Source organism: Ips typographus, linkage group LG6, assembly GCF_016097725.1.
Source record: "Ips typographus isolate SLU linkage group LG6, UJ_Ityp_2.0, whole genome shotgun sequence".
Lineage (NCBI taxonomy): Eukaryota > Metazoa > Arthropoda > Insecta > Coleoptera > Curculionidae > Ips > Ips typographus.
In genome coordinates this window covers 6,677,001-6,702,976 of record NC_138427.1, presented here as the reverse complement: position 1 = coordinate 6,702,976, position 25,976 = coordinate 6,677,001, and the positions used below count along the sequence as shown (strand labels likewise).

Here is a 25,976-nt window from a genome sequence, read left to right as displayed (position 1 = left end):
AATGCATTTAATTTACATATTTGAATAACTTTAAATTCTGATCCTGTTTACGTAGTCTGTTACGTTAGGGTTATGAAAATCTAAATAAAATATTACTTTGTGTATCCTTTGAATATAAATACATAAAATAGGACCTTTTAGGAAGCAGTTTCTGTTATATTGAACATCGAGATACTGTTTGGATATTTTGTTTTTTCAATTCATCAACTCCATTTGAAAAGAAAACATTATAAAATGATGTAAAAATTCTACTGTTAAACTGTTGAAAAGACAGAGTTGAAAAAAAACCTAAATCTCAAAATAAGATTTTAGATTTAAGAACATTTCTGAAACCTCAATGGATTAAGAACTTTTTTAAAACATAGATTGTCTTGGATGTGCAACTTTAAACTCACAAAATGTTTCCTGAACATTAAATAATATAAAACAAAACAGATTTAGACAATCTCAGACAATATTTCACACAATAAAGATAACAAATAATAAAAAAGAGACCTAACATTTATCACCATCTGCTCGTAGAAGTTAAAGATAAATCAGCAAACATCTGTTCTAATGGTCGAGTGAAGGGTTCATTTTGCTTTTATGCGTTATCTTGATTGATTCGCGAGCTTTTTAGCTTTCTTGCGTAACAACGGGAAACGAAGAAGTAGATATTTCAAATATGGTTAAAATGGTACTGTAATTGCAGATTAACTGGATCGCTTCTGCATAATTATGTTCCATACATTATTGTAAACATGGAAATGGCATTACGACGACTTTTTATTTATCTAGGTGGATTAATTATTATTAAAATTGAGTGGCAGTTGAGTCATTATTCCGGTTAGAATTAGATTTAATGCAATCAAGCTCTAATGAATGTTAAATGTTCTTTGTTTTGTAATATTCAGATCAACCTAATTACTTCAAACTACGATCGTTATGTTACGAGGAATCTGCACTGAGCAACAAAACTACGCCGGTTTAAAGTCTAAAGTTGTACTGAAAAATAAGGAATTTGTAAAATATACAATAATAAAAACAGAGTGCCTTTCGCCATGGAATGGTAATTTAAACAAATTCCTTCAGAATAAATTGTTAATAACCACTTGCATGACTTAGAATAGATTAGCAGTTTCTGCAATTCTTTATGTTATTAAAACGTGTCAAATGCTCTTATAGAAATAATTACTGAAACAGTCCCCACCAACCTTCACTTGTGTCATTCTAATGAGTGAAACGAACTACTCCTGTACTGATGCATGTATATTAATCACTTTAATTATAAAGAATAATGTTATTTTCAATTATCACCCAAATGTGATTTACTACCTCATTGTGCATTGTAAATCTGATGAAATGAAAACACATCATCGATATGACTAATACGTATTAAATTGTACAAATTATGTCAGATATTTTGAGATAAATTAAAAAACAATGAATGAAATTCCATAATGTGTAGAATCAAAAAAAAAAAATTGAGAATTATCTGCAACTTTCGTCACTTTACTTAGTCATGAAGATGAAACATTGAAACCAAAACCACATAAATAATTACTGTTGCAGTTGCACTCTGTTCTTTTTGCAGTAGTAAACTAATTAAAATACTAACAACGGTTTGCTCTCTTAAATTATGAGAGAGCTAAGGTAAACCAGTCCAAGAATAGGACCCTAAAAGTCCTTCAGTAAAATTACAAAGAAAATGATTTAAGTTAGATTATCATATCAAATAAATACAGTATTTTTATAACTTTATCTCAAATAAGAAGCCCTTGAACACTTTGAGAGCAGTTTCTGAGAATTTCTAAATTGAATTTACAAATAAGTTCCTGCAGCCAATAGTTTCCTAACAGTTACTACTACAACTGATTATTTTTCATTAGGTGCTAAATATGTTTTGAAATATACAACAATAATAATTGGAATTATAAAATTGCAATCAAATTATCAGTTACGTAATTGTCTGATAAAGATCGAACTTAATTCAAACTGATAACGTTGTTAATTTATAATACAGAAAACAATTATTGTAAACGCAGAAATATTGACATTTGTAATGTTTTTTAAGCTTAACATTTTAAAAGAAATCTTTTTGTTTTGTGTTTTCCTTAACATTCAATAGGTTTAAAAAGGAGGTCGACTCGACTATTGATGATTGGGTTTATACTGTACATATGCAAACTGGGTCAAACAAGCAGCACTAACTAATTCGTATAGAGAAGATAACAGCTTTCAGAATTTAATTAATCCTTGCTGATCATTGATTCATCGACAATTTCTATTTCAGCTTTTTATTAAGTTTCAGATCTGCTTGCTGCAGAACAAGCATATTTTATTTATGCAATTGATGACAAAAAAACTATAAAAATAATTAACATTGTAGTAGTTCGAAGATCTCACAGTCAAATAAATATCTTGAATATTGGTATTTAGGTAAGTTTTCAAATATCTTAAGTAATTTTCACACATTTCTCTTGTGCATAATAAATTACATTTTTTCACCTCCAAGTCAGTTTTCATTTTAAGCTGATTTTCTGAATATAAATTTAAGTTGAGTGTTACCTTTAACACTGGTATTCAAATTTTGGATAAATATAGTGCAGTAAAGAAACAAATTTCTTTCTCAGCAAAAGGATTCATTACTTAATTCAAAGAGCAACTGTAGAGAATTTTTATATAAACATCAGATTATAACTTATAACTATTGGCAGATTTAGTGCCATTTGAAATGTTCGGAAACGTTAGTAGTACCTGTGTTTATATTTCAAATATACGTACTTTACAAATTAGACAATAATTCATTAGTAAATATGGGCGAATTTTCCAGTTAAAAATCCCAACACAATCGAGGATGAAATAACTACAAAACTACTTCTCGTTTAGTAATATCTTGTACTATCTTGAAGAAAATCGTAAATTTCGGAAATAACAAGAAAAACATGCATGTTAATCCAATACAAAGGTTGTAGTGGTTATTTAAAATTATTATTTAAAAAGAGACAATATAATTTTTTAGCAAATCTACCGGTGTTTAAGTAAAAATTCTTTTTTTTTTCACTGTGTCATAGGTAGAAAGCTAGTAAAATTACGTTGGAAGTCATAAAAAAACTAAATTCTCTTAAGATTAATAAAATAAACAGTCTGGAAAAGTGCAATTTAGGAAACATAAAAATGAGTGAAAAAACACTCTAATCCACGAAATTATGGAGAGAAGAAATAATGATGTTATTTTTGCTGTTGTTAAGTTGCAATCCAAAAGGAGTATTTCAGACTTAAGAATTTGATACAACATCATTATTTACTGACAAACCTTCTTTGGAAGAATGTCAAAATAATTTACTTACACACACAAGAACTTTGAGATCTTGTTCCCACCAGGATGAAGTGGTTTGTACTAGTTTACGCTTAGGATACGTTAAAGTAATAAAGATTTAGATTTGTATAAAGATTTTTTAGTATCTTAGTTATCCTGGCCAGCACAAACTCCTGATTTAAACCTTTTGGATTCTGAGTAATTTTATTAAACGTTTTTTTAATTATACAATTGTTGTCAATTTATGTGTAGTTAAGGGAATTACTTTTTAGTTGGTTGAAATTGCTAAACTTTAATAAGTGGTTTACCCAAGAAAACTCAAAAATAGAATTCTAAGTTCCTATGTTCCGGTTTAATACTTATACTACTTACCTGTTTTGTTTTTTGCAGAGCAGCAGTTGACGTATTTTGGATCGATATACTTCTGAAAAAAAAATGGAAAGATAATTTCATTTTTGAACCCCAACAAAAGCTTAGATAGAGCGTCAAATAAAAATTTTAAAAATAATATTAGAAAAAAAACTTTAAACTTCTGAAAACCTTACTTACATAATAATTAGGTGAAACAACTTCAATTTTGGGTTTTTATAATGTGCGTGAACAAATGATCAAATTAAATTATCCACTAATATGATTTATTAATCTACTGAGTACAAAGTATAATTGCATTTGGAAGAGAATGTAGAGCACTTTTGACTTCAAAAAATATTTAGCAAGTAAATTGTTAATGTTGCTTCATGTAAACAAAAAATCTCTATCAAACTGGTACACTAATGCCATTTAAAAATTGATTCTAATTTTTATTAATTCAGGTGTTTTTAGGCCTCTAGCAAGAATATAAATTTAGCCTAAAATTATCGGTTTCTTAAAAAAAAGCAAATAAAACTCGAGACCTTGCTCTTTCTATTTATCCAGGACTTTTAAATAGGAGAACTTTTAAGAAGGCTGTATTAGTTTTATGTTTTTAGGTTTAAACTGTTCAAATTTCATATTGGCAACTTCCGTTAATTTGAAAAAATTTAAAATTACTGTTTTAGTATAATACCAGGCTCAATAAGCAAGTCAAAATATCTATCATAACCCGTTTTTTTTTTTAATTTTGTAAAATCGTAGCATTGTGATAGTATATTGTATAATCGTCACTTTTAAGGGATTGATTTATTATGTTTAAAATTTGTGAAATGAAATATTTTATTAGTATATTGTAACTGATTTTTTTCTGTTTCAAAACCCTGAGAAAACAATAATTTACAGTGTAATAATACGACAAGGGGTGAAAAGAACGTACAACCTACATAGCACCAGAAAGCAAATTCATTATAGTCATAGCTCTAATAGAGAGTGAGCCAATGCATGTATTTTTGTGAATTTTGTTTATATTTAGAGATACAGAGTGGCTTAAATGGGAAAAGTTTTAGAGAATCTTATAAAACTCGTACCAGGTTTCAACATTGGATTATCTTTTCCCGTTTTTTTTTAATAGGAAATATACCAGAACTGTGCTGCATTTTTGAGAGTTTTTTTACGTAATCTTGTAGGATTATTTAATCTAAAGTGTGTTTTTTTTTACTTTGATAGTGAGTAAATTCACTATTTTCTTTGAAGAAACTTTTCAATGTCTACTTAAAAAAAAATAAAAAGCTCAATTTTTCAATCAATACATCGTTGAAAAGGAAATTTTAAGCCCTTTCCGATGATGCAAACAAAAATAACGATAATTTTTTTTTGAAAACGCTATCGAATTCTTGGTAAAAAAGTTTCTTAATATTGTCTTCATTTCAAAACTATAAAACGTGGTTTAGAAACTAAAAGGCAATCTTGCAAAAAGCAGTGTTGCACATTTTATCATTTTTTCAGAAAATGAAAAAGATGATAATTTGGAAACTGGGAATGAGTTTATCAAAAAATTCTCTAAAACTTTTAAGATTAAATAGAAGTAATGTTAATTAATTTTTTTTTAATTTTAGTTATTCGTCAGTTAAATCCTGTTTTAATTATACACTTATGACTATTTATGAGTTTTAAATTTTTAATTTTTAACCAACAATATAGTCGTGTAGTCATGCTGTATAATGTGAAAACAATTTTAAATCTGCCATGATGACTAAAATTTCGTGGAATACACGATAACATAAACGAAAAGTGTAAAATGTGTTATAATGCTCTGTTTTAGTGCAATATATTACGTAACAAGTATAGCCTTCACTCATAAACTGGTATGAGAGCATTCAATATCGCAACAAGGGACTTTCAAAATGAAAAACATTCCTTTCTCCTAAATTCCATAGAGTTTTGTGTTGAATAAAGTAAAAGGTTAAACGTAACGACAACGAAGTAAGGTAAGCGTGGCCGACTAAAAGAAATCCGTTCGAAAAGCGAGCAACTCAGCAAAATACAGCCCATAAAACGTACATAACAAAATAAAATAATAAAGAGTATATAGACCTTGAACCGAAACGCATTATATGCCTGGAAAATTAATAAACCCGTATATATTTGCCAAGTTGAAGCGATTTATCCGTCCGCCTAGCGGCAAATTCGGAAACTAAACAAAAAATTCCTGGCTAAGAACCATACCACGTCCCTATCACACTAAACTTGACGAGTTGAAAATATATCTACATAAATGTTGAGTCAGTGTGTGATGGCGAAATAACGCCACGATTTTCATTCGATTTCCGGCGAAAATCGGTCGAAATTTTTAAACATTTTTACATATTCGGTTAGCTCGTGACTCGTTCTACCTAAATCGGTGCAAAAATCCGGCAAAAAAATCGTTTTTTCTTATGAAAATAGGCGAATTTTTAAAACGAGGTTCTGTATAATTTCTGTAGCAAACATCTGTGTCGTCAACCGGTCGGCGACAATCGGGCGTCTTCGCCATCGCTGATGGAGTACGTGCTTTCGTCCTAACAGAGAAGCAGGCACATCAGATAGGTGGCGTTGTGGTTGTCGTGTAAAACCATTCAGGGTAAGTTGTAAAAATCGTACTTTTTCGTTTCGTTTTTTACCTCTTAATCGCGCTTTTTGCGTGGAATTTCAGTAAAATACGTTTACATTGCACCTTTGACTTACTGAATCGAGTTAGAAATTCGACTTTCCGGCTCGATAAAGTAGAGAAAACCTCGTTTTTTGACCGATCCGACAACGGAAATTTGCTAACAGGTCATTAACTTTTGTTTATAGTTTTTCGTATTCTACCAAAGTAACCCTCGTGATTCGCTTTCTTTGACGCAGAATTATGTGGGGGGTTGGCGGGCGGACGCTTGATTCAACCTTTTCTCTGGAACATGGAAAATTTTCCGAAATTACCCAAACAACTAATGCTACGGTCGGTTTATTATTTATTTTTGGTTAGTTCTCTTCGGTTCTACGTCAGTCTAGTGAATTAGTTTGTGAAAAGGCCGACATCGTAGCATCAGTACTGCGCGCTGCTGTCGTCTTTGAATATAGAGACTTCTGCAGCGTAGCGGAGCGCTAGATATGGTGGTGGTGCCCCCTTTTTTGAAGTCGCGTGAGGTCGGAAAGAATTGGTTTATGGAGGAGGATGCATTTAGGTTGCAAATAGAGGGCGCTTATCATCGATCATAGAGTTTATGGTATTCTGGTTATCAAAAACGCACCGGTTTCTTTGAGGATCTGTTTTGACTGTCATTTTTGGTTTGTTCCGTCTCTTTTTTGTTTTGATTTTCGTTTATCTTTAAGCGGACATGAACGTTGGTTAGCTGATAACCGTAGTCAATTTTCAGGCGTACTACGGCGCTCCGTTGCATTTGCTACGAGTTTGTACTTTGTCGCTGTACACGGTTGTTGGAAAGGAAATGAAAATTTGTTTTTAGATTTCTACGAATCAAATGTTGTTTCTTAGTTGCATGTTGTATGCATTCTCACTATTTATTAGCGTTTTTCTGTTCTAACATGGTTATAAACTTTCTTCATTCCAATTTATTATGGTGCTAAATAAAAAATATTCAAAATGGTCACATTTAAAATTATATTTTAAAACAAAATAATTATTTCAACACATCCTTTAATTAAGTTGTCACAGTACTTTTTTTTAAATTAATTTAAAATAAATTAGTAACAAAATTCAAAGTCATACATTGTTGACCTCTTATTTTATGTTATAAACACAGTATGGCAAACAGGAATTTTCCAACAGTAATTTAATTTTTATGTTTAAATAATTTGTATTTTATTTGTTTTATAAACCCACCTTAAAATATTTGACAGGTTTTGTTTGAAAAATTAATATACTAATTAATAGTACACACTTCAAATAAAAAATGACAACCCTCCGTCAAATTAATGTGTCAATGTCAAGTCAATTCTGTTTACATCGGACATCCATGGCATGGGCGTCACCCTTTCAATGGAAAGCATTTCAATCCTGTTATTTTTTAGTATTGACTAGTCAATCCGAATCGTTAATCCGCGTCGTTTATATCGAGGATTTTAGGACGGTTTACATAATCGGATTGAATAAGCTGATTCAATTTGCTCGATATAAACGTAGTCACTGCAAAACAAAACAAAAAAATACTGATACTGATAATAACACTATTAACAGGGGTAGATCGCCGATAATTTTTTGTACACCAAAAAGCATTTTTGCATACAAAATGGCCAAATGCCTTTAAAATGCTTCTATTATTGCTTAAAATGCCTTATAGCATTCTTATAGTCATAGTGCCTTAAGACTGCCTAAAATGCCTCAAAGTGCCTTGAAATACGTTGTTACGTGACTGTTTTTCCAAATTTTAAAGACCCAAAAGCTTAAAATGTTTTTTTTAAAGGTCCCGTGACAGTTTTTAGGTTAGGTTAGGTGACAACGTACAGGTTTTACCAAATTTTTGACACTTGATTTGACCTTGCGCCGAAAGCTTCAAATTGATTTTCTAAGGTCAGGTAACTGTTTTTCCAAATTCTGACAAACAAAAACTATTTTTTGTACGGTTGCCTGAAATTACGGGTTATATTTTGACGTTTGCACGAATCTTCTGTCATAGTAACCAAGTTAGCACGTGTCAAATAAAAACACTTATCATTTAAAAGAAACAGTTGAAAAATTGGTAATTTAAATTTAGACAGTAGTAACATTGTAATGTTACGTGACTTGATAATTAAATTTTTGAGCTTGCAACATTGTAAAGGCCAGTTGACATTGTCAAAAACAGTCACGTAAACTTCAAAACGAAATTTAAACTTTAAAAAATGGTAAATTAAATTTAGACAGTTGTAAAAACTTAAATTGCAAAATACATGTTACGTGACGTTGAAAATGCAATTCTGCATGTTCTTGCAACACTGTAACGGCCAGTTGACATCTGCCAAAATTAGTCACGTGACCTTTAAAATGTAGTTTAAAATTTAAAAATTTGGTAAATTAAATTTAGACTATTTTAGACAGTTGTAAAGGCTGAAATTGCAAGAGACACATGACGTGACTTTGATTATGATATTTTAAAGCTTGCAACACTGTCGAAGCCAACTGACAGCTGTCAAAAACAGTCACGTGACCTTAAAAATGTAGTTTAAATGTTGAAAAATTAGTGAATTATTATATTAATTTGTAATGAATATTGTTTCAACTCAATAACATGTAACAAAGGTTTTACCATAATAATTACATGTGCCTGTGCTGTTCTGTTTAATTTTCAGTCAATTTTGTTACATATATTAATACAGTACATTTTGAAATATACAGATACAGACAATGCCTTAAAATACTTTCAAATGCCTAATAAATATCTCGAAATGCCTCGTAATACCTCCCCCGTAATTTCTTTTGGAGATCAAAAATTGAAAAACCCCCAAACATGTCCCGAAATATCAACCAAACCCATTATATGACCAAAATACTTCAACGCAAAGTTATAAAAAATTTTAGGACTACAAATATGTATTAGTTTATAAGACAAGCTAACCAATTTCAACAATTTTCTAAAATTTATTTTCTGGACTTAAATCCACCACAGGACGTAAAGTCCTTCGTACTATTTAACTAAAAAAACATTTTTATTTAAATCTACTCTTCAGTATTATTAAACCTAATACATACTTAAAATATTGCAATTCACCAGTTTTTAGTGTTAAAAAACCAAAACCATATTTGTTTAATTTTGGTATTGCTAGCTATACGACAATATGTATCATTCATTTCAAATAGAAATTGGTAAGAATGTTGTGCAGTTTTAATTATTTTTTGCAAATATGAAAAATTGTAAAATCCTCAAAAAAGTCAAAATCTCGTCTTTCATGGGAAAGTCGACGTTTTTTAAATTGAGTTTTCAACAAAAAAAATAAGACCCCCAAATCCGCCTTTACTCATTACCGATTGCTGACAGTAACAAAAACATTTCTTAACAAACTTCCTAATCAATGTTTTTAATCATGTTTAAAAGCAGTTTGACAAAAAATTAATTAAAGAATAAAAACAATTTTTAATATTGAGTTGTTTTTTCTTATCAGGACCAATTGCTATTATTAACTTTTATACAGGTTTAGACGAACGCTTTTATTGACTTAGTGTCATGATTGAATCTCCAGCAAGGAAAGCGTCGAGGGATTTAAGACTTAAGGGTAATAATAAAAGCTGTCCAAACAGAGTATTTTTCTCTACCATAACCTTACGTTTCATATTGTTCTCTGTTTTTGGATTAGAATGTTATATTTAGATCGCTTAGCACAACTAATCTTCTATAGCAAGTAGTTGAAGAAAGCCGCATTTTGTCCGTTTCAACGTTTCGACCTAGTTTTAACAAATTGTCTTGTGAATCCTAATTTACCGGTGTACGGATTTTATAATTATTTTAGTATACATAATTTTGTTTAATATTACTGAGAAGTAGTCTGAAAATTTCGACATGGTATATGAAAAGCGATCAACATCTGGCTTAGCTTTTAGTAGACTCTAAAATTAACATAATTTTTGAAATGCAAAATTTTATTCTACACCAATCATAAACGAAAATACAATTTTATGACAGATCAAAAGCTTCCTGAAATAATCGCATACATTTAAGACTGGTTAACTGTTCACTTCTGACAAATACAATTCAATGTCTATGGTATTTAAACTCTTAACATCCAGAAACACTGTTTTTTACTTGGAATCTCACCAAGTTTTCTAATAAAATTTTGTCAAAACTAGTGTGTGTGTGAGTAACAATGTATTCACCAAGTTCGCTAAAAATATTTGAAATTTAGATGTTTACATGACTTTTAAGGATTATTTTAGTTATCTATTATTACTTATCTTAATGACCTTGACAATAACTATTAACTTTTGACTCAAATTTTTACATACTTAATCAGCATAAATCATCTTAAAATACACCAGACAAAAATGTGCTCAATTATCCAGAAAAAAAGTTTTTTAATAAATCAGGTTATTTGCAAAGCTCAGTAAATTCTTCTGACGTTAATTAATAACTTTTATCAAATCCTCAACTTTAACCTAAATTCAGTTAAACTAGAATTGGTTCTTGAACTTTACATAAGAGTACTGAGTAGCTTTCGCAAATGGACTTAATTCCTTTGTACAGTATTATAAAATATATTTTGATAAAAAATTAAATTATTTATCAGTTTCGAAAATATCAAAGTCATCATCGAAAGACTCGTTTGTGACATTGTCCAGTTCTTATGTATTGATATTACAACGTAATTTTAACATGTTTCCTGTTAAAAATTGCAAAAACTGTCTTTTGTATTTTAAACCACAATTGTTGACTATTGAGGTTTAATTTTTGTATGCTTACTTTCTGTAAAGCTTTCATAAATAACGTTCAAACTGACACTACTTCACAAAAATTACAAACTTACCTTGAAAGTATTTTGACACAAACACTTAAATAATATGAACGTTCCAGTACCTATAACGACATTGAACCCAAACTGATTTGATCCGGCCTGTACATGAAAAGTGTGAATATCTCGATGTACAAAAATGTTTCCAGAAGGGCAAGGTTGATCTTTCTTTTTGGTTTTGGAGAGCGCATATTTATTATATTTGAAATATTACAGTTATAATAGTAATATTACATTTCTCTAGAACAGTCTCAAAACCATTTTACTTCTATGAAAAACCTGGGTTTACATCACATTAAGGTTACATGATACTTGTCATGTGGTTCTCATATAAACAATCTGGGTGTGTATTTTTTAAACGAGGAAAGGAAATAATCAGTATAAAGGTCTGTAGAATGTGACATAAACCCGCCATTGTCAGCTTCTTCTGTCACATTCTATGAACACTTCTCGTTTCCTGCTATCAAAAATTAGGGCCCTGGGCGTCACGTTACTGGTAAACTGTGGGGATGAGAAAATTCTTATTTATGCATCAAGTGCAAAAAGTACATCTTTTTTGCATGAAACGTGAAACGCACTAATTTATAAAAAATTCTGTGTCTTCAAAAGGACCATGTTGATCTTTCCTTTCTTTCCGCTTCCAAAAGTTATTTAACATGAAAAATAGTCAATTCATCACTTAATTCTACGTGAAAATGTGAAAACTTTATAAAACTAGTGCTCCGTGCAGATTTAGTTGGCATGGAAATGTAAAATGTCTGGAAATTATAGAATAATGAATGCAGTTTAGAAACTGCCTGTGTAAGTTTTATTATCTTTCCAAAACTGTTGAATGGATTAACATTTTGATTGAAATGGTGTTTAGATTACTCTCTGAGACAAGGAAAAAATATTGTTGCCTTTGAATTCATCTCAACTTTGTTATTATCACTGTAAAGACCATAAAATTTGTATGAAATAAAAACCATTTAAATCAAAACTTCTAAAATATAGCTAAATTTGATGCAGGCAAAACCATTAACGTTTCGGAAATACTGTCAAGATATCTATTATCTTATCAGCGTTGTAAATATTTATAATTTGAGTTTTTAATACGTCGTTTCAGGTTCCTGCTAGAATTCCAAATATGGGGTCTTTACGTGATACAGCAAAATGCCCAACAAATTGTTAATATCGCAAGAAATCCAAAATTTTCAGCTTAAACTGCCGATCGTATAATGTAATACAAGCCATTTTCTTTCTCATATATTGCTTGAAATGTGCAGTTTTTAGAGCAATAATACTAGTCCCGTCTATATTAAACAGAATCAGTCATAATAGGCAGTAATTATTAATGTGAAGCGTAAGCGCAGAAAAATAACCGTATTATATCACAGAGTTTGCGTACCTTATAGCGGAGATATCAACAGGCGACTTTGTCTGCAACTGACTGACGTATATTCAAAATCAATTCTCTCACTGGTTTTACGCATATCTATAAATTAGTAGTGTTTGACGCTAAATTAATAATGGTAATATATTGGATTTTCGTGGAAACGCTAATTAAAATATAAGAGTTAAAGGCAGACAATCGAGCCGTATTTGATAGCAATCAGCATTTGATTAATTATTAAGTCCTTTTAAATGTACTGAAATAAAGCGATTTACTTACTCCCGAAAAGTAATAATAATAATAACAGAAAGGCACGTAACAGACGAATAATGAATGACAACATAGGACAGTAATTGCACTTAATATCTCTAAAGATGTTTTGCATAACCAACGCGGTATATAAAATGCAAGAAATACGGTTTAAAATGTTAAGGATGAAGACAATAATGGGAATGCTTTATTAAGATTATTGCATCATATTTTTTTAACTTAATTTTATCCTTGAAATGTGTATGTTACACACAAAAGTATACAAAAACTTTCTACTGAATGGTAAAAAATAAAGTTTTTACTTACTATTATCTCTCATTATTACTCTCTTTCTATCATAAAAATATTAGCATAGTTTTATGTCAAAGACCAGCTATCAATTTAAACGTTGGTTTAGTGTCACTTTTTCCTATTCACTAGAATAGTGTAACCAATAAAGGACGTTAAACAAAATCTATAGCATAAATTTAATATGCTTTACTTATAGTGACTTTTTGTTTTAAACATCTTTGCCATATGTGATAGCAGTAAGCAAGATGTAGTTTCAAATATGAGATATTTTATAAATGAAGAATAGGTCTATTACAGAGAGTGTTTACAAAAACGAACACCTTAATTCATTTGAGTGTCAGTTTAGAAATACTTAACTTAAAATCTAAACAAGAAATCAACTCAAGAATCACTTTCTGAAATATTTTAGTCCACTTTGGTATCACCATTCTGTATGAATGATCTCCTTTTATTATTAAGAATTGTAGTTTTGATTTATTAAAAAGTGAAAGGACGATTTACAAGTTTTTAATTAAACAACCTAAACATAAAGTTACATTCAATGAAAGAAACCTTTTGACAATGAATTTGTTATAAATTTCCTCAATGATATTAATCGATTCGTTTGTCGTTGTATTTCATTTTTTGATTCATGATATTAACATTAATTATGACTTTCCCAATTGATAACTCCTACTTCCTTTAATCTTTATTTTCATATTAATTCGCTTAAATGATTCAAGACATAATCATTGAGAAAAACCAACATTGGACTTTAAAATGTCATAAAATTGATCAGATTGCTACGCCTTCAATCTTTAGTGTGACTATAAACAGGACTAATTATGTTTAGTTAAGTCTTAAATGTAAAACGTTAAGTCTTAAAAGGGCCTAAACCCGCTTTAATAAACTCTTTGCCAAACTGGTTTTCCTTTGTTACATTATTTATTTATCTGCAAACGCACTTATCGTTTTAGTTGACTATTTTACATAGTAGGACTATAAAATCCATAAAAAACGTGTATTTACAGTTTTAAATTCGCATTTATTGAAAATGTTATGTAAAAAATTGGTTAGCATTTCAATCAAAACTATACTTAATAAGATGAATACCAACTTAAATTTCCTAGAACTTCACTGTGTACGCCGCATTATTATTCCTAAAAGGTCGTAAACCAATAATTTCTTAATGTTTTATTATTATGTCTAGTGCCTTGAACATCGCTTGGCCTGTTGTTCCAAATGTCATGGCAACTAAAGTCAAGAAGCCCCCCACCATGTCAAAAGAGGTAGTGCTACCACAACTCGAAGCCAATATCGGAGCCGCAACCACCGTACCTGCCCAAAAACCCGGACCCCCAAAACTGCCTAATGATGGCATCGTGAAGAAACTGGGCAGGCCTTTTAAAACGCTGAAGACGGTACCGGGTCTGAAAAAGACTGTCGAGTTGAAAGCAAAAGCTCGAGTACCGAAAAAAGTCAACTTGAAAATTAATCCGAAAAATTTCGCCCGAGTATTGATGGAAAATGGGAAAGGTAATTATAACGACACCCTCTAGTTGCTCTAGAAGCTTTTAGTTATATTCTAGGTGTGGAAGGCAAGAAAATATTATTGAAGAATGGCGGCAAAGATGTAGTAAAGAAACGAGGAAGAAAACCTAAACTGCCCCAAGTGAAGTTGGAGCCTAAGGAAAGTGACGATCTTCCTCCAGTGCTGGAACCTATATTTCCTCAAGAAGAGAACGTGGAACAAAAGAAAAAAACGCCCAAAAAGCGAGTCAGAAAGCTAAAACTACCTGCCTTAATAGAGATAAAAGATATAAAACAAGAACCTGTTGAGGACCAAGCAGGTCCTAGTGAAGACGTTGAGCTTCCTACACTGATGGATGCACCAATTCCAAAACTGGTTAAAAAAAGGCAAAGGTAGATTGCAGATTTTGTCAGTAAGTAATATTTGGTCTTAAAAAACTATTATATGGTTGCAGGAAAATCAAGACGGATACGTCAACAATCGACGACGTAATCACCGATTTGAGCTTCCTGATCGACAGCGAACGGATCAAGAAAGAAATCGACGATCCAGCATTAGAATCCGGCAAAAACGCGGTGAAACCAAGAAAGATGACCAAAAAACAGCGCTTAGAGTTGTTGAAGAAAGGCTTCGTTAAGAAAGAAAATATTGAAAATACGCTTAACAAATTAGATCCGGCCGCCGTGAAGGTGATCGATCGGTTAGATCTGAATGTGAGACAATTTAAGACTGATTTACCCACGATTAAACGGAGACACAGCATCGAAAAGTTTCCGGTTAGTGCTTTGGAATCTAATGGAGATAATTTGATGCCACAGTTGTCAGTTTTCAATCAATTGCCGAGGTAAGTGCTTGATGTATGAAATCTTTGAGGGTACTTTTAAAATCAGTTTCCAAGTAAACTTTTTACTGAACACAATGGAAAAGGACTGAAAATCAATTATTAACTATAAACTTCCCATTTATGAGCCTAATAATAAATAAAAATCGCTATTACATTCGTCATTATTGAGGCGAATTATTTATGAATACATTCAATTATTCGTTGAGTTGCTTTTATTTCAAAACGCTCCATATTCACTTTGCTCAGTTTATATTGAGCAACGGTACAGAATGAGCATTATAATAAGTATACCGTGCTTACAGTGTTGTCCCCAATTATTGTAAGTATGAGTCGATATTTATTTCTGTAATAATTAGGTGTTTTGAGGTCGAGGACTAATTCAAAAAAACCTAGACAAAAAATACATTAACTTTTTACAAGACTAATAAAAGAATGATGTAAAAAGAAGTTGCTTTTAGATTGCTTATCAATTTGTTTTACCGTTTATTTTTTGTACTTTCAGAAGTCTAAGTCCAAAAACATCAAGAAAATCCTTGAAACTAGTAAAGAGCCATTCCAGTCCGTACTCCACACGATCAGACTCGTCCGCTCATATGCTTCGAAATGGCAAGAACCGGAAGTTTAAGAATTTAAACTTGCTGGACGGACTAGATGGATACAAACGGCGCAGAAGAGTACATTCAGATCTTAGTGGTAGCGAAACGACATCCAAACTGTCCGGTTATGAATCGGACAGCAGTTTTTCGGACTTGGCATCGTTGCACGGAAGCGAAAAGGACAGCGACCTATCCAAGACTGTATGATTATTTTTCCTTAAGAATGTAACCGAAACTATAACGAGATTATCAATTTTTAGGGTACCAAAGACATGATGGATGGTTTGTTAGACGATTCGTCCAATTCGGAACTGAAAAACTCGACAGCGACTACTTCAGATATGGAAAAACCGCTGATAGACACCAACTCTAATGTGTGTGAAGGGGTGGAGGACGAGGAATTGCCTAATAGTTTTAGTGGGGTAGATGTGGACAAAAACTCTTCATTCGAGGAAGATTCTCAGAGCTGTAAACTTATTCAAAAAGGTTTATTACTCGATAAAATGAAACAGACGTTTAACGAGTTGGGTGGCGAGAGCTCGTTGTCCAAAACTTTTGAACTGCCTTTATTGTCGGCTACATCAGTCTTTGACGGGTTTCAGCCAGAGGTATGTATATTTGGACTATACCATTTCCAAAACTTCATTGTTCAGTGGTAAATTTTTGTAGTAACCTTCTTACCTGCTTCGGTTAATTTCTGTAAACTAGTTATCTTTGTCATAATCATCGTTAGCTTTGCCGGTAAATGTACCACTAAATATTTATTGGAGTCGTAACTAGTTTGTTTTTATTAGAGAAAGGTCGGCGCCTTTTTGGCACAAGACATGTCCGATGCCGCAACTTCTACCGGTGATTTAACCCAAAATGTTACTTCTATGCCTGAAGAGGATGAATTAAGACTGTTGTTGGAGCAAACAGATATTATAGATGAAAGAAACCAGTTGAAAGAAATTGGTGAGTAATGTTAATTTCTGCTTTTTATAGTCTTAATAACTTTTTCGCTTTACTCTCATAAGCAGCAATAACGCGGTTTTTTTATTCCAGTGTCCTCCATTAACGCTCCTTTAATGAATCAAATAGAATCTTCCATTAAAGACCAAACTGGTTTAGATGATTCTATGTTCCTACCGCCAGAAGCAGACCAAGCTCCCGTGCTAGAAAAACAAGTTAATCTAGACCCTCCCCAAAATCTTGAGTACTTGGAACCGCCAGTCTTAGAATCGATAGTGGAACCTCAAACAGTCAGACCAATGGTCGATCTCAAGAAACCAGTTATAGACGATCACAAGATTGGAATAGCAGTCACGGAAAAAGACAACGTTGTGCTGTTTTCCATTGAGCATTTGAGCGACGAGGAACTCAATCAGAGTTTTGAGGAAAAAGCTTCTGGAGGGGATGCAGAAACTGCTGAAGATGTAGAGGAGAGTGCCAAAGTTCCTATTGATGAAGGTTAGTGGCTGTAACTATTTTCAGTATTTGATTTTATATTTGTCAGTGTAACTTCGTGTAACCGAGTGATTGGTTGCTCTTGAGTTACAATTTACTGAAAACGGATACATTTTTAAAAAAACTGGTTAAAGAAATGAAATTTCTGAAGAAGCTGCTAGTTTACTTCTTCAAACAAATTTCACTCTGCATTATATGTTTATTAAAAAAAACTTTCAAACGTATTGACGGTGAAGTATTCTTGTAGAAAACGACAGTATTGAAGAAAACCATATCAATGATTCCGAAGAAGTAACTAAAGAAATGTCCACGTCCCCAATGGCTCCAGAGCTCGAAATGTCAGAAGATCATCCGGAAAACTCTATCAAAGCTGCAATGGAAGAAATTCCACCAACCTTAAGTATATCAAACGTTGAAGCTCCAGCGGAACCAGAACCCATAAATAACCAAGAAGAAGAGAAGACTGTAGAAGAAACGAAACAATCGACTGAAAAAGAATGTGATAAGAATGTTATTAATAGTGAGATTACTGATACGAGAGGCAAGAAGAAAGCGGTAGGTGAGGCAAAAAAGGCTGTGCAAAAAGAGTCTCCCGAGGAACTGGCGAAAAAGGAAAGCATTTTAAACGTAGGATACTTTCTGAATATTAATCACACTGTTATATGCTTACACATTTCATGTTGTTAATTAGGCTCTAGGGTTGCAAAGCCTAAAGGCTGCGAAAAGTCACGTTTATCCTAAAAGGAAAGGAAAGGCTTCAGCAGTCAAGAACGATCCGTATACTGGAACGTTAAAGACTGTGATAAAACTGAAAAAGAAGAAAGGTAAAAACTCGCTGAAGATGACATTGCAGAAGAACAAAAGCAAGCACGATTCTACGGCGACTGCCGGAACGGAAGGCGGTTACAAAATAATGAAAGAGGTATGGTTTAATGTTAAAAATTATTTTCAGTCTAATCTGTCAATTGATTTTTTTTTAGAGTGGATCAGGCACATCCAAACAAAACAAAGAATCGTCAGAGTCAGGTGGTGCGCATCGCAAGTCACATTATTCTAACAGATCTAACATGGGTAACTATGGTTTTGGGTTTCAGTTTTATCATTTTCATGTAGTTCAATGCAAAAGTCAAGTTAAAGTGAATCGCTTTTCTTCCCGCTTTTATTTAACATACCTAATAATAAGATGCATTTGGCAGGCATTCTTTCACTATACATTCCTTGGTTTTGGGTTAGTAATTGTCAGTAAAGCATTTGTTTTAAATCTAAATGTTACAAAGTTTTTCTTCTGAAAAACGTTTGCAAGATTAAGCACCTGCCAAAAAAAGTTAATCCTCATTACCGCGTCTAAAATTATAATAACAATGATACACTAAAAAAAACATATCAAACACAAGACAGATTTAGTCTATCTTTACAAATTACCGTTCGTGTTTTCACTGTTTTTTTATGTAAAATATTTACAGATGGCAGTAGTGATCACACATCCGATGGAGAGCAAACTTTAGGTGACAAAAGTCAGCCTGAAAAATCGTTAATAGTACCGGAAAAAGCTAGTTCATTCAGCATTCATCCAGGAAGATTATGTAAAGACGAGTGTTCGTACTGTTTCGGAAAGTTCGGTCTATTCGACACCCCTTGTCATATAGCTCAAATGAAAAGTGTCGAAAGACAGAACAAGATTTTAGCTGGTACGTTACACTTTTCAGCTAATCAAAATACGATTTTTTGAATGATTTTGCTGGTTTTTAGCTGAAAAACACCTAACCAGAGATTCGTGCCTTTGCGACGCCTGTTACAGGCACGTGGATCGTAAATCAAACTCTCCTTCCTACATTAACAAGTCACTGAAAAGAAACTCGTTAGTGGCACCGGGACCAAGACAAAATCATTGTCACGTGTTGGGATGCAATAATGTTTCGTCAAATATTTTACGCAGAAAATGGATTATTAAGATGCGCAAGAGTATTTGTCAAGTGGTTAGTGATATAGTGCTTTCTAAAAACTTCCTTATTAATTAGTTGCATTGGGTTCCAGATAAATATAGATTTAGATAACCCCGGACTGCACTCTATCCCGATCTGTGATGAGCATTTCACGGCTTTGGAACATTTGATGATTTGCGCTATGTGCAAAAGGCGTTTAGCTCGGAATCATATTCATTACTTGGGACCAGAGGTTAAGGAACTTAATGAAGCTTTGAAAGATGATGGTAAGTAATTTATTACCTTTAATTTCGCAAATTAGAGCGTCTTCAGGTTTAAAATAAACTAAAAATTTGCTATTATTTAGTGCATATGAGTTTTCGTGGTATCATTATTCAACCGTTTATACTTTCATATCTATTGTGCATACAATTCTTAAAAAAAAAATAAATCAGAACTGATGTATTTCGCAGGTATTCCTATTGTTCTTTCTGATAAGCCTGTAGTATGTAAACTGTGCAAATGCTTTGCTTCCATAATATTGAAAGATCCCGAAGAACGCATGGAAAACAGCATTAATTTCTTTAAGGAATACAAGAAAAGGTTCGTTGATTGTAGTGACATTCAAAACTGCAGGTTTAAACATTGGTTATTTAATTTAGACTGCTTCATTTCAATGATATCGTTCCAATGGACACTGCCGCTGTGGACGAACCAGTAATGGTACCAAGCAAAAATGACAAAGCTATCTGCGAAAAGAAGGAACCAGATAGGAAAAAGAAACGACAGCGAAACTCTTCAAATGAAAGCTCCAAAGACGAGAGGGATGAACAAACAGCGGAAGAAAACGACTCTGAAACTAGGTAAGTTTATAAAACCATAAATGGAGTGGTAGAGTGTATAATGTTTACAAAAGTAGATCGAGAGTGCCTTCAACTGACACGAACAATTCACAAAGTGCTAATCACGACTCTATGCCAGCGTCACCAGAAGATGGTGACGAGTACGGTGAAGTGGATTATAATACTCTAATTCCTGCTATCGCAATGGATTGTCCTAGCGATAACGAAGGAAAGAAGGAGCCTCTGAAAAACGAGGAAGTTCCTAGTAAAATTCCTAGATTGGAGTCGGTAAGTTTTACAATATTGCAGTTTTGCAGTGAATAATGAATTTGCTTCCACAGTTGGGTAATTCAATAGAAATCTCCAGATCCTACAAAATGAGCGGAAACAGCAGCAAATCAAACGATCTGGCCGCTCAGAAGCTAGGCCAAAACCCTTCGATTTCCCTCAAACCTGCTTACACACCAGGACAATCAGATCTTTGGTCGGACGGAAAAATGCTCTCAACACCGTCCTTGTCAGTTCGACAATTGTTTCCAGGTACTAATATTATCACTACTGTAAGTGCAACATTTTAACATCAAAACTTAGGCGAGGAAGAACTGGGTCTCATGGGAGATGTCGACTTTAAAAATGTGTTAACTCGTACACCTGAAGGCTGGGAAAAGTGTGTAGCCACCATACAGTATGACGAGGAAACCAAATTGTTGTGGCAGGAATTGCAGAAGCCATATGGCAGTAAAAGCAGTTTTTTGCGGCATTTGGTGTTGCTAGAGAAGTATTTCAGGTAAGTGTAACTTCCCTCAATCCTGACTATAGTTTTAAGTACAATTGTTTAAAAATAGAAAACTTACGGAAGACTTGATTTTGTTACAGAAATGGAGATTTGGTACTGTCACCAACGGCAAGCCATCATGCAGTAAACTACCGGGAAAGTGTACACAATCGCTTGCGCGCTTATGATAATATCCCAACTAAAGCCGGAAACATCCAACCACCCACCATGGTGCAATTCAATAAAATGCACAACAAAACCAGCGGCGGAGGTATCACCAATCCTTCTAGCACTTCAAATGGACTTCCACCAGTTACTATTTGCCAAGTGGCCAAAACTGAAGTGAGTTCAACTCGATTTTCTAGAAAACTAGATTTAAAGCTGGCGGTTTTGCATTGCAGAATCCTCAAACTTCTCGAACGCCCATTACGCTACAACAATTGAATCAGCCGCCACTTTACTCTTCTCCTTCTGTTCTACAAAGTTTGGCGGTCAAAAATCGACCTCCAGGTTTAATTTCTATTAACCAAAGAGCACCCGCTCCCAGTGTGATGCGACCGCAAATGCCTAGCCAAAAGATCAAATTTCCCATCACCAAACATTGGAGACCTAATCTGATTCCCATCGAGCCTTCCAAGAAAAATGAAAAGAAACCTGGACTTGTACAAGTAAGTTTAATTTTTTTTAATGTGCTTTTAAAGTAGTGCAACCGGAATCTTTTATTTTTGTTTGTCGTTTACAATTTTGACTGCTCAAAGAATGCTTTAAGTTATTACTTATTTCCCTTCTTAACCTTATAAGTTGTCATATTGACTTATTAGTCAAAATCCTGACTTAAGAATTAAGCTACCAAATTACTAGTGAAAAACTTGGCAAAATGAGTTCTCAAGAAGAAATGAACGAAGATTGTCCACCACCTGTAGAATCAGAAAACGTAGACTGTGACCAAAACATTCAAATTCAACCTCCACGCACGTCTTTATGGGTTCACTTGCTGCCTATAATTTTCTTTTTACCTGTTTGGGGGCGCCTGATTAGCGGTGCCAAGGAAATGTCACACGTAGGCAGACAGTATTCCGGACTTATTCCACAAAAATCCAACAAAAAACTTAGAAAATTAACCAGCAAATAACTTGTTACTGTCACATGTCAAGAATAAAATTTTATAAAAAAGAATGTAACAAAGAGGATTGGAAAACGGAACTAGAATCAGCAGCAAAATGCCAGCGGAAGACAAACCAGACCGCGCTGAAGACAAATCCTTTTGGCATTATTTTTGGTGCCTTCCAATAATAATTCCTTTTTGGTTTCCAATTTACCGTAAGAAAAAATGAGCATTTTCTTTGTAATCGATTATTGAAAATAAGAACCAAATAACTGGGTGTTTAATGTTTTTAATTTACTGAATTTCACCTTTAATTACATTAGGAATAAGGTAGTTTAATTTCGACTGTACTCATTAAGATTTTTTGTCAATCGTCCAAAAGAAATACATGGAATTATTGCGCCCTTTAAAACCTTTCCCATCTATAGGATGATCAGCAGATTAATTATCTTGTTTTGCCCCTAAACAACTTCCGTATTTCTTTAAAAAAAAAAAACATCTAAAATGCTATAAATCTTGCTATTATTGTTGACATTTTTTGAAGCGTTTTTAATTAACGCAAAAGCCAAGTAAAGATAGAAATATACCACAGTAAAACTAAAAGTTTGCTCCTGTATGAGTCATTTTCAGAACTGTTGAACACTCGTCTGTATTACAACCATGAATTAGATATAAAACAATAAAGGTAGCCAATAAAACTAAAATTAATGCTAATAAGGTGAAAACTCTGTATTATTAAGTTTATATGTTTGGATAGCTTTTAAGGTTACTTTTTCCAGACACGTAGCCATTATAGCTACCTTGTGGTATTTTTTGAGATGTAAAATCTGCCAGTAATTCTTCATCCAAAGGCAGTTTTAACAATGTTTTCTCATTGAACTCAAAATCCGATTTTGAACTGATACTATTTATATTGGCCCAGTTCCTTTTGACGCTCTATTGAAAGAGCATACCAAATGTGACGTCAAGAGGACTTAATCTGACAAAACGATAACTTGACCAACTGTCAAATTACGTCATCGCGACGCCACCCTCGCTCTGCTGTCTCTCTCTATATAGAGCATCAAAACGGCCGGGGTTTGTGATTGTTGTTTACAGTAACATTAGCAATATACTCTCTTGTAAATAGAGAGATGTAAATAGAATAGTATACATATTTCGATAGGAATAAGTTTCATTCCTGTCTCGAGATTATCGATTACAAATTGATCTTAAATGAATGTCCAATGCAATTCTTATAAATACACAACAAAAACAAATAAATACAGGGAGCTACACAACTTTGTTGAAGAAATAACTTTGATGAAGTATACTTACCCCAATATACAGCTACGGTGCATTTTGGGCGAATTTTCGGGGTTAATAGTCTCAAAATCCCACAAAAAAGTATAAAAATCGAAACGTAAAGCAAATGACACAATCTTTTAATTTTAAATAACTTTTCCGTCGACCGCGTATTAACAGCTTTTTTAATGGACGATAACGGATACAACATCGTTCATTAATGCATGATTTTTCAATTGTTTTACTTTAATGCACGATTTTATCAAAGGCAACCAAATAGGTCTCATAGTATAGTTCTATTCTACTTTATTTGTATTAAACAGAGAGAAATAGACGCATATTATTCAGTTGACATCCACCATTAACGACAGAACCAACTGTCACTGTCATTGTCAAGGGTGCCTATGATTTCGATTTGCCGTATTGCCTATACAACTGACAATTAGTTTTTTTCAAACTTTTTAGAATAATAAACATTTATTATTAACTACAGTCGACGGAAAAATGTTGTATCCAACTCTTATATTAATGAGCGATTAATAATCTCAATTTAATTAACCATTTCGATTATTAATCGCTTTCATTAAATAACTATAAATAAGACTCATTTTATTGTTTTTATGAATTTTACTGAGTTATCTACCTGAATTTCGGTTGCCTTATTTGTAACTCTCAAATCATGTTAGAGATTCTGTTAAAATACTTTTGTATTTCAACAGGTAATTTCCGGAGGAAAGCCCTATCATATTACACTGGAAGACTACAAGAAAATGTGCGCCATCAAGCGCAGTTTCGAAGCTAGACAAAAGAAAATCCAGGAACAGCAACTGCAAAATCAAAATTCTGTTCTTAAAGCCGTTGCCTTGAAAAAACCCACGATGGGCGGTAAAACCTCTGGAGGAGTGATGACCGAAAGCAAACCAATCACCCTGGTGCCGATAATTAACAGTTCGAATGCAACTATCACCAGCCAATCCGAGAGCGCCGAAACTATCCTAGAAAAACTGGATAAACAAGTGGAAAGTTTGGGCAAAGGAAACGATCCGTTGCCAATATCTGCCATTGCGCTTGAAAACAATCCGGCTATTCAAATAATACCGAGGATACCAAAGTCGTTGACAGTGATTCCGCAAACAGTGCGGAGAGGACCGCCCAGTCCAATTTTGCATATCACTAAAAGTACTTCAAATGGGTCGAGTACTGGTGAAGACAGTAACAGCCAACCCTGATTAGTTTTCTTGGTTGTTGGACAAGTGCCTAAAGTTTTTTTGCAAAATTAATTTAATGAGACGGAAAAGTGACGAAACCGATGAGTGAAGCGTTGCCTAATTTAGAAGGCTGAGTTCTGTTACACGTTTAATTCAGGGTATCATTTAAGCAAAAAATTGTATAAATTAGCTAAATATCACTAATATGACGTAGTTCCGGACTATCACACTAATCCACTTTAATACAAAGCGGCCCAAACAATAATATGAACCTTAATGCTGTCATATAATTTACTATAGAAAAAGTTTTTACTTCAGTAAACTAATTTGTGATTTACTATCCTCAGTTAAATAGTTGCTTTCAATAATTGTACCAATTAATGATTACTCTGCGTTTATCCTGATTCGCTGCTTGACATTCTAGAGGAAGTTAGCAGCTTGGTTCCCTATACGTTTAGTGCCTATATTGAAACTTTATTAGGTTGTATAAATATAAAAAAATAAAACATTTTAATATCTATTTAAGAAGTTAGAGTGTAAATAAGACTATTTATTTACATAACGTTTAAGTTTTTCAAAATCTAGTAGAAAGAACTGATTTAAATTTAAATCTCTATAATTATAATAAGAATGTTGAATGATATTTTTTAGTTTCGTATTTTTCGGCCGTTTTATAAGAATCAAAAGTTGTGTTCTTATTCAGAGTAGAACAAATTGGTTTATTCTGAAATTGTTAGGAAAGTATATATTCTTTTGTTACGTTATGTACAATTTAGATATAATTTATTGTACATAATAATTTAGACTACTAGTGACTCACCAAACATGTTTTGTATATTTTCATAAAATACTGACGATCATTATAATCTTAAACAGAACCTTTTGTAATATTGGCTTTGGATACACCAGTAATAAGTGTGTAGCCAATTTTGCAAAAAAGGTTTCTCAATTTATGTATATTTAAAGACAAGAGAGGGCATAATATTATTTTTAGCAATAAAAAAGCCTGAGCAAAGCGTGACTTTAACTTAATGTGTCACTTTACTTACTATTAAGTAACATTTCTTTACCACTTGTTATCATTTGTACTAAATTCATTGGCAATTTATCAAAAAATTACACTATACATTATAATAGTTTTACCGTTAACTTATTACTTTACAATTAGTTTTTTTATTTTCAGCTCATAGTTATACTGAATATTGTATTTTTAAGTTTACACTTCCAATGTATTTGAGTTGAGAACCGACTACTTTTGCATTAGGTGCTAGAATTCTCAGTCGGTACCAGACGATTTGTTTCTATTTACTAATAATTTGTATAGCAGAATTTCAGTTTTAGTTTTTTTTAGAGTTTCCCTTTAAAAAAAATACAAAATATGGCTGGAAATCGGTGTTGTTT

General features: G+C 32.7%; 1 protein-coding gene across 3 annotated transcripts; it reads left to right on the top strand.

The window, feature by feature from the left end:
• Window positions 1–5,915: 5,915 nt before the first annotated feature.
• Window positions 5,916–25,964, top strand: east (enhanced adult sensory threshold). Of its 3 annotated transcripts, none has more exons than XM_081982400.1 (22): window positions 5,916–6,269; window positions 14,233–14,558; window positions 14,612–14,945; window positions 15,008–15,397; window positions 15,900–16,194; window positions 16,254–16,601; window positions 16,788–16,947; window positions 17,038–17,442; window positions 17,687–18,066; window positions 18,131–18,361; window positions 18,420–18,468; window positions 18,903–19,127; window positions 19,189–19,415; window positions 19,474–19,648; window positions 19,835–19,964; window positions 20,024–20,224; window positions 20,278–20,491; window positions 20,545–20,743; window positions 20,795–20,990; window positions 21,080–21,320; window positions 21,380–21,646; window positions 24,087–25,964. In XM_081982400.1, the coding sequence occupies exons 2-22, from the start codon at window positions 14,270–14,272 to the stop codon at window positions 24,594–24,596; spliced, it is 5,466 nt and encodes a 1,821-aa protein (XP_081838526.1). In that variant the 5' UTR covers window positions 5,916–6,269; window positions 14,233–14,269; the 3' UTR covers window positions 24,597–25,964. The 3 variants fall into 3 exon arrangements, with proteins under 3 accessions (XP_081838526.1, XP_081838525.1, XP_081838524.1); XM_081982399.1 differs by having other exon boundaries at window positions 18,420–18,510; window positions 20,281–20,491; XM_081982398.1 differs by having other exon boundaries at window positions 18,420–18,510.
• The last annotated feature ends 12 nt before the right edge of the window (window positions 25,965–25,976 follow it).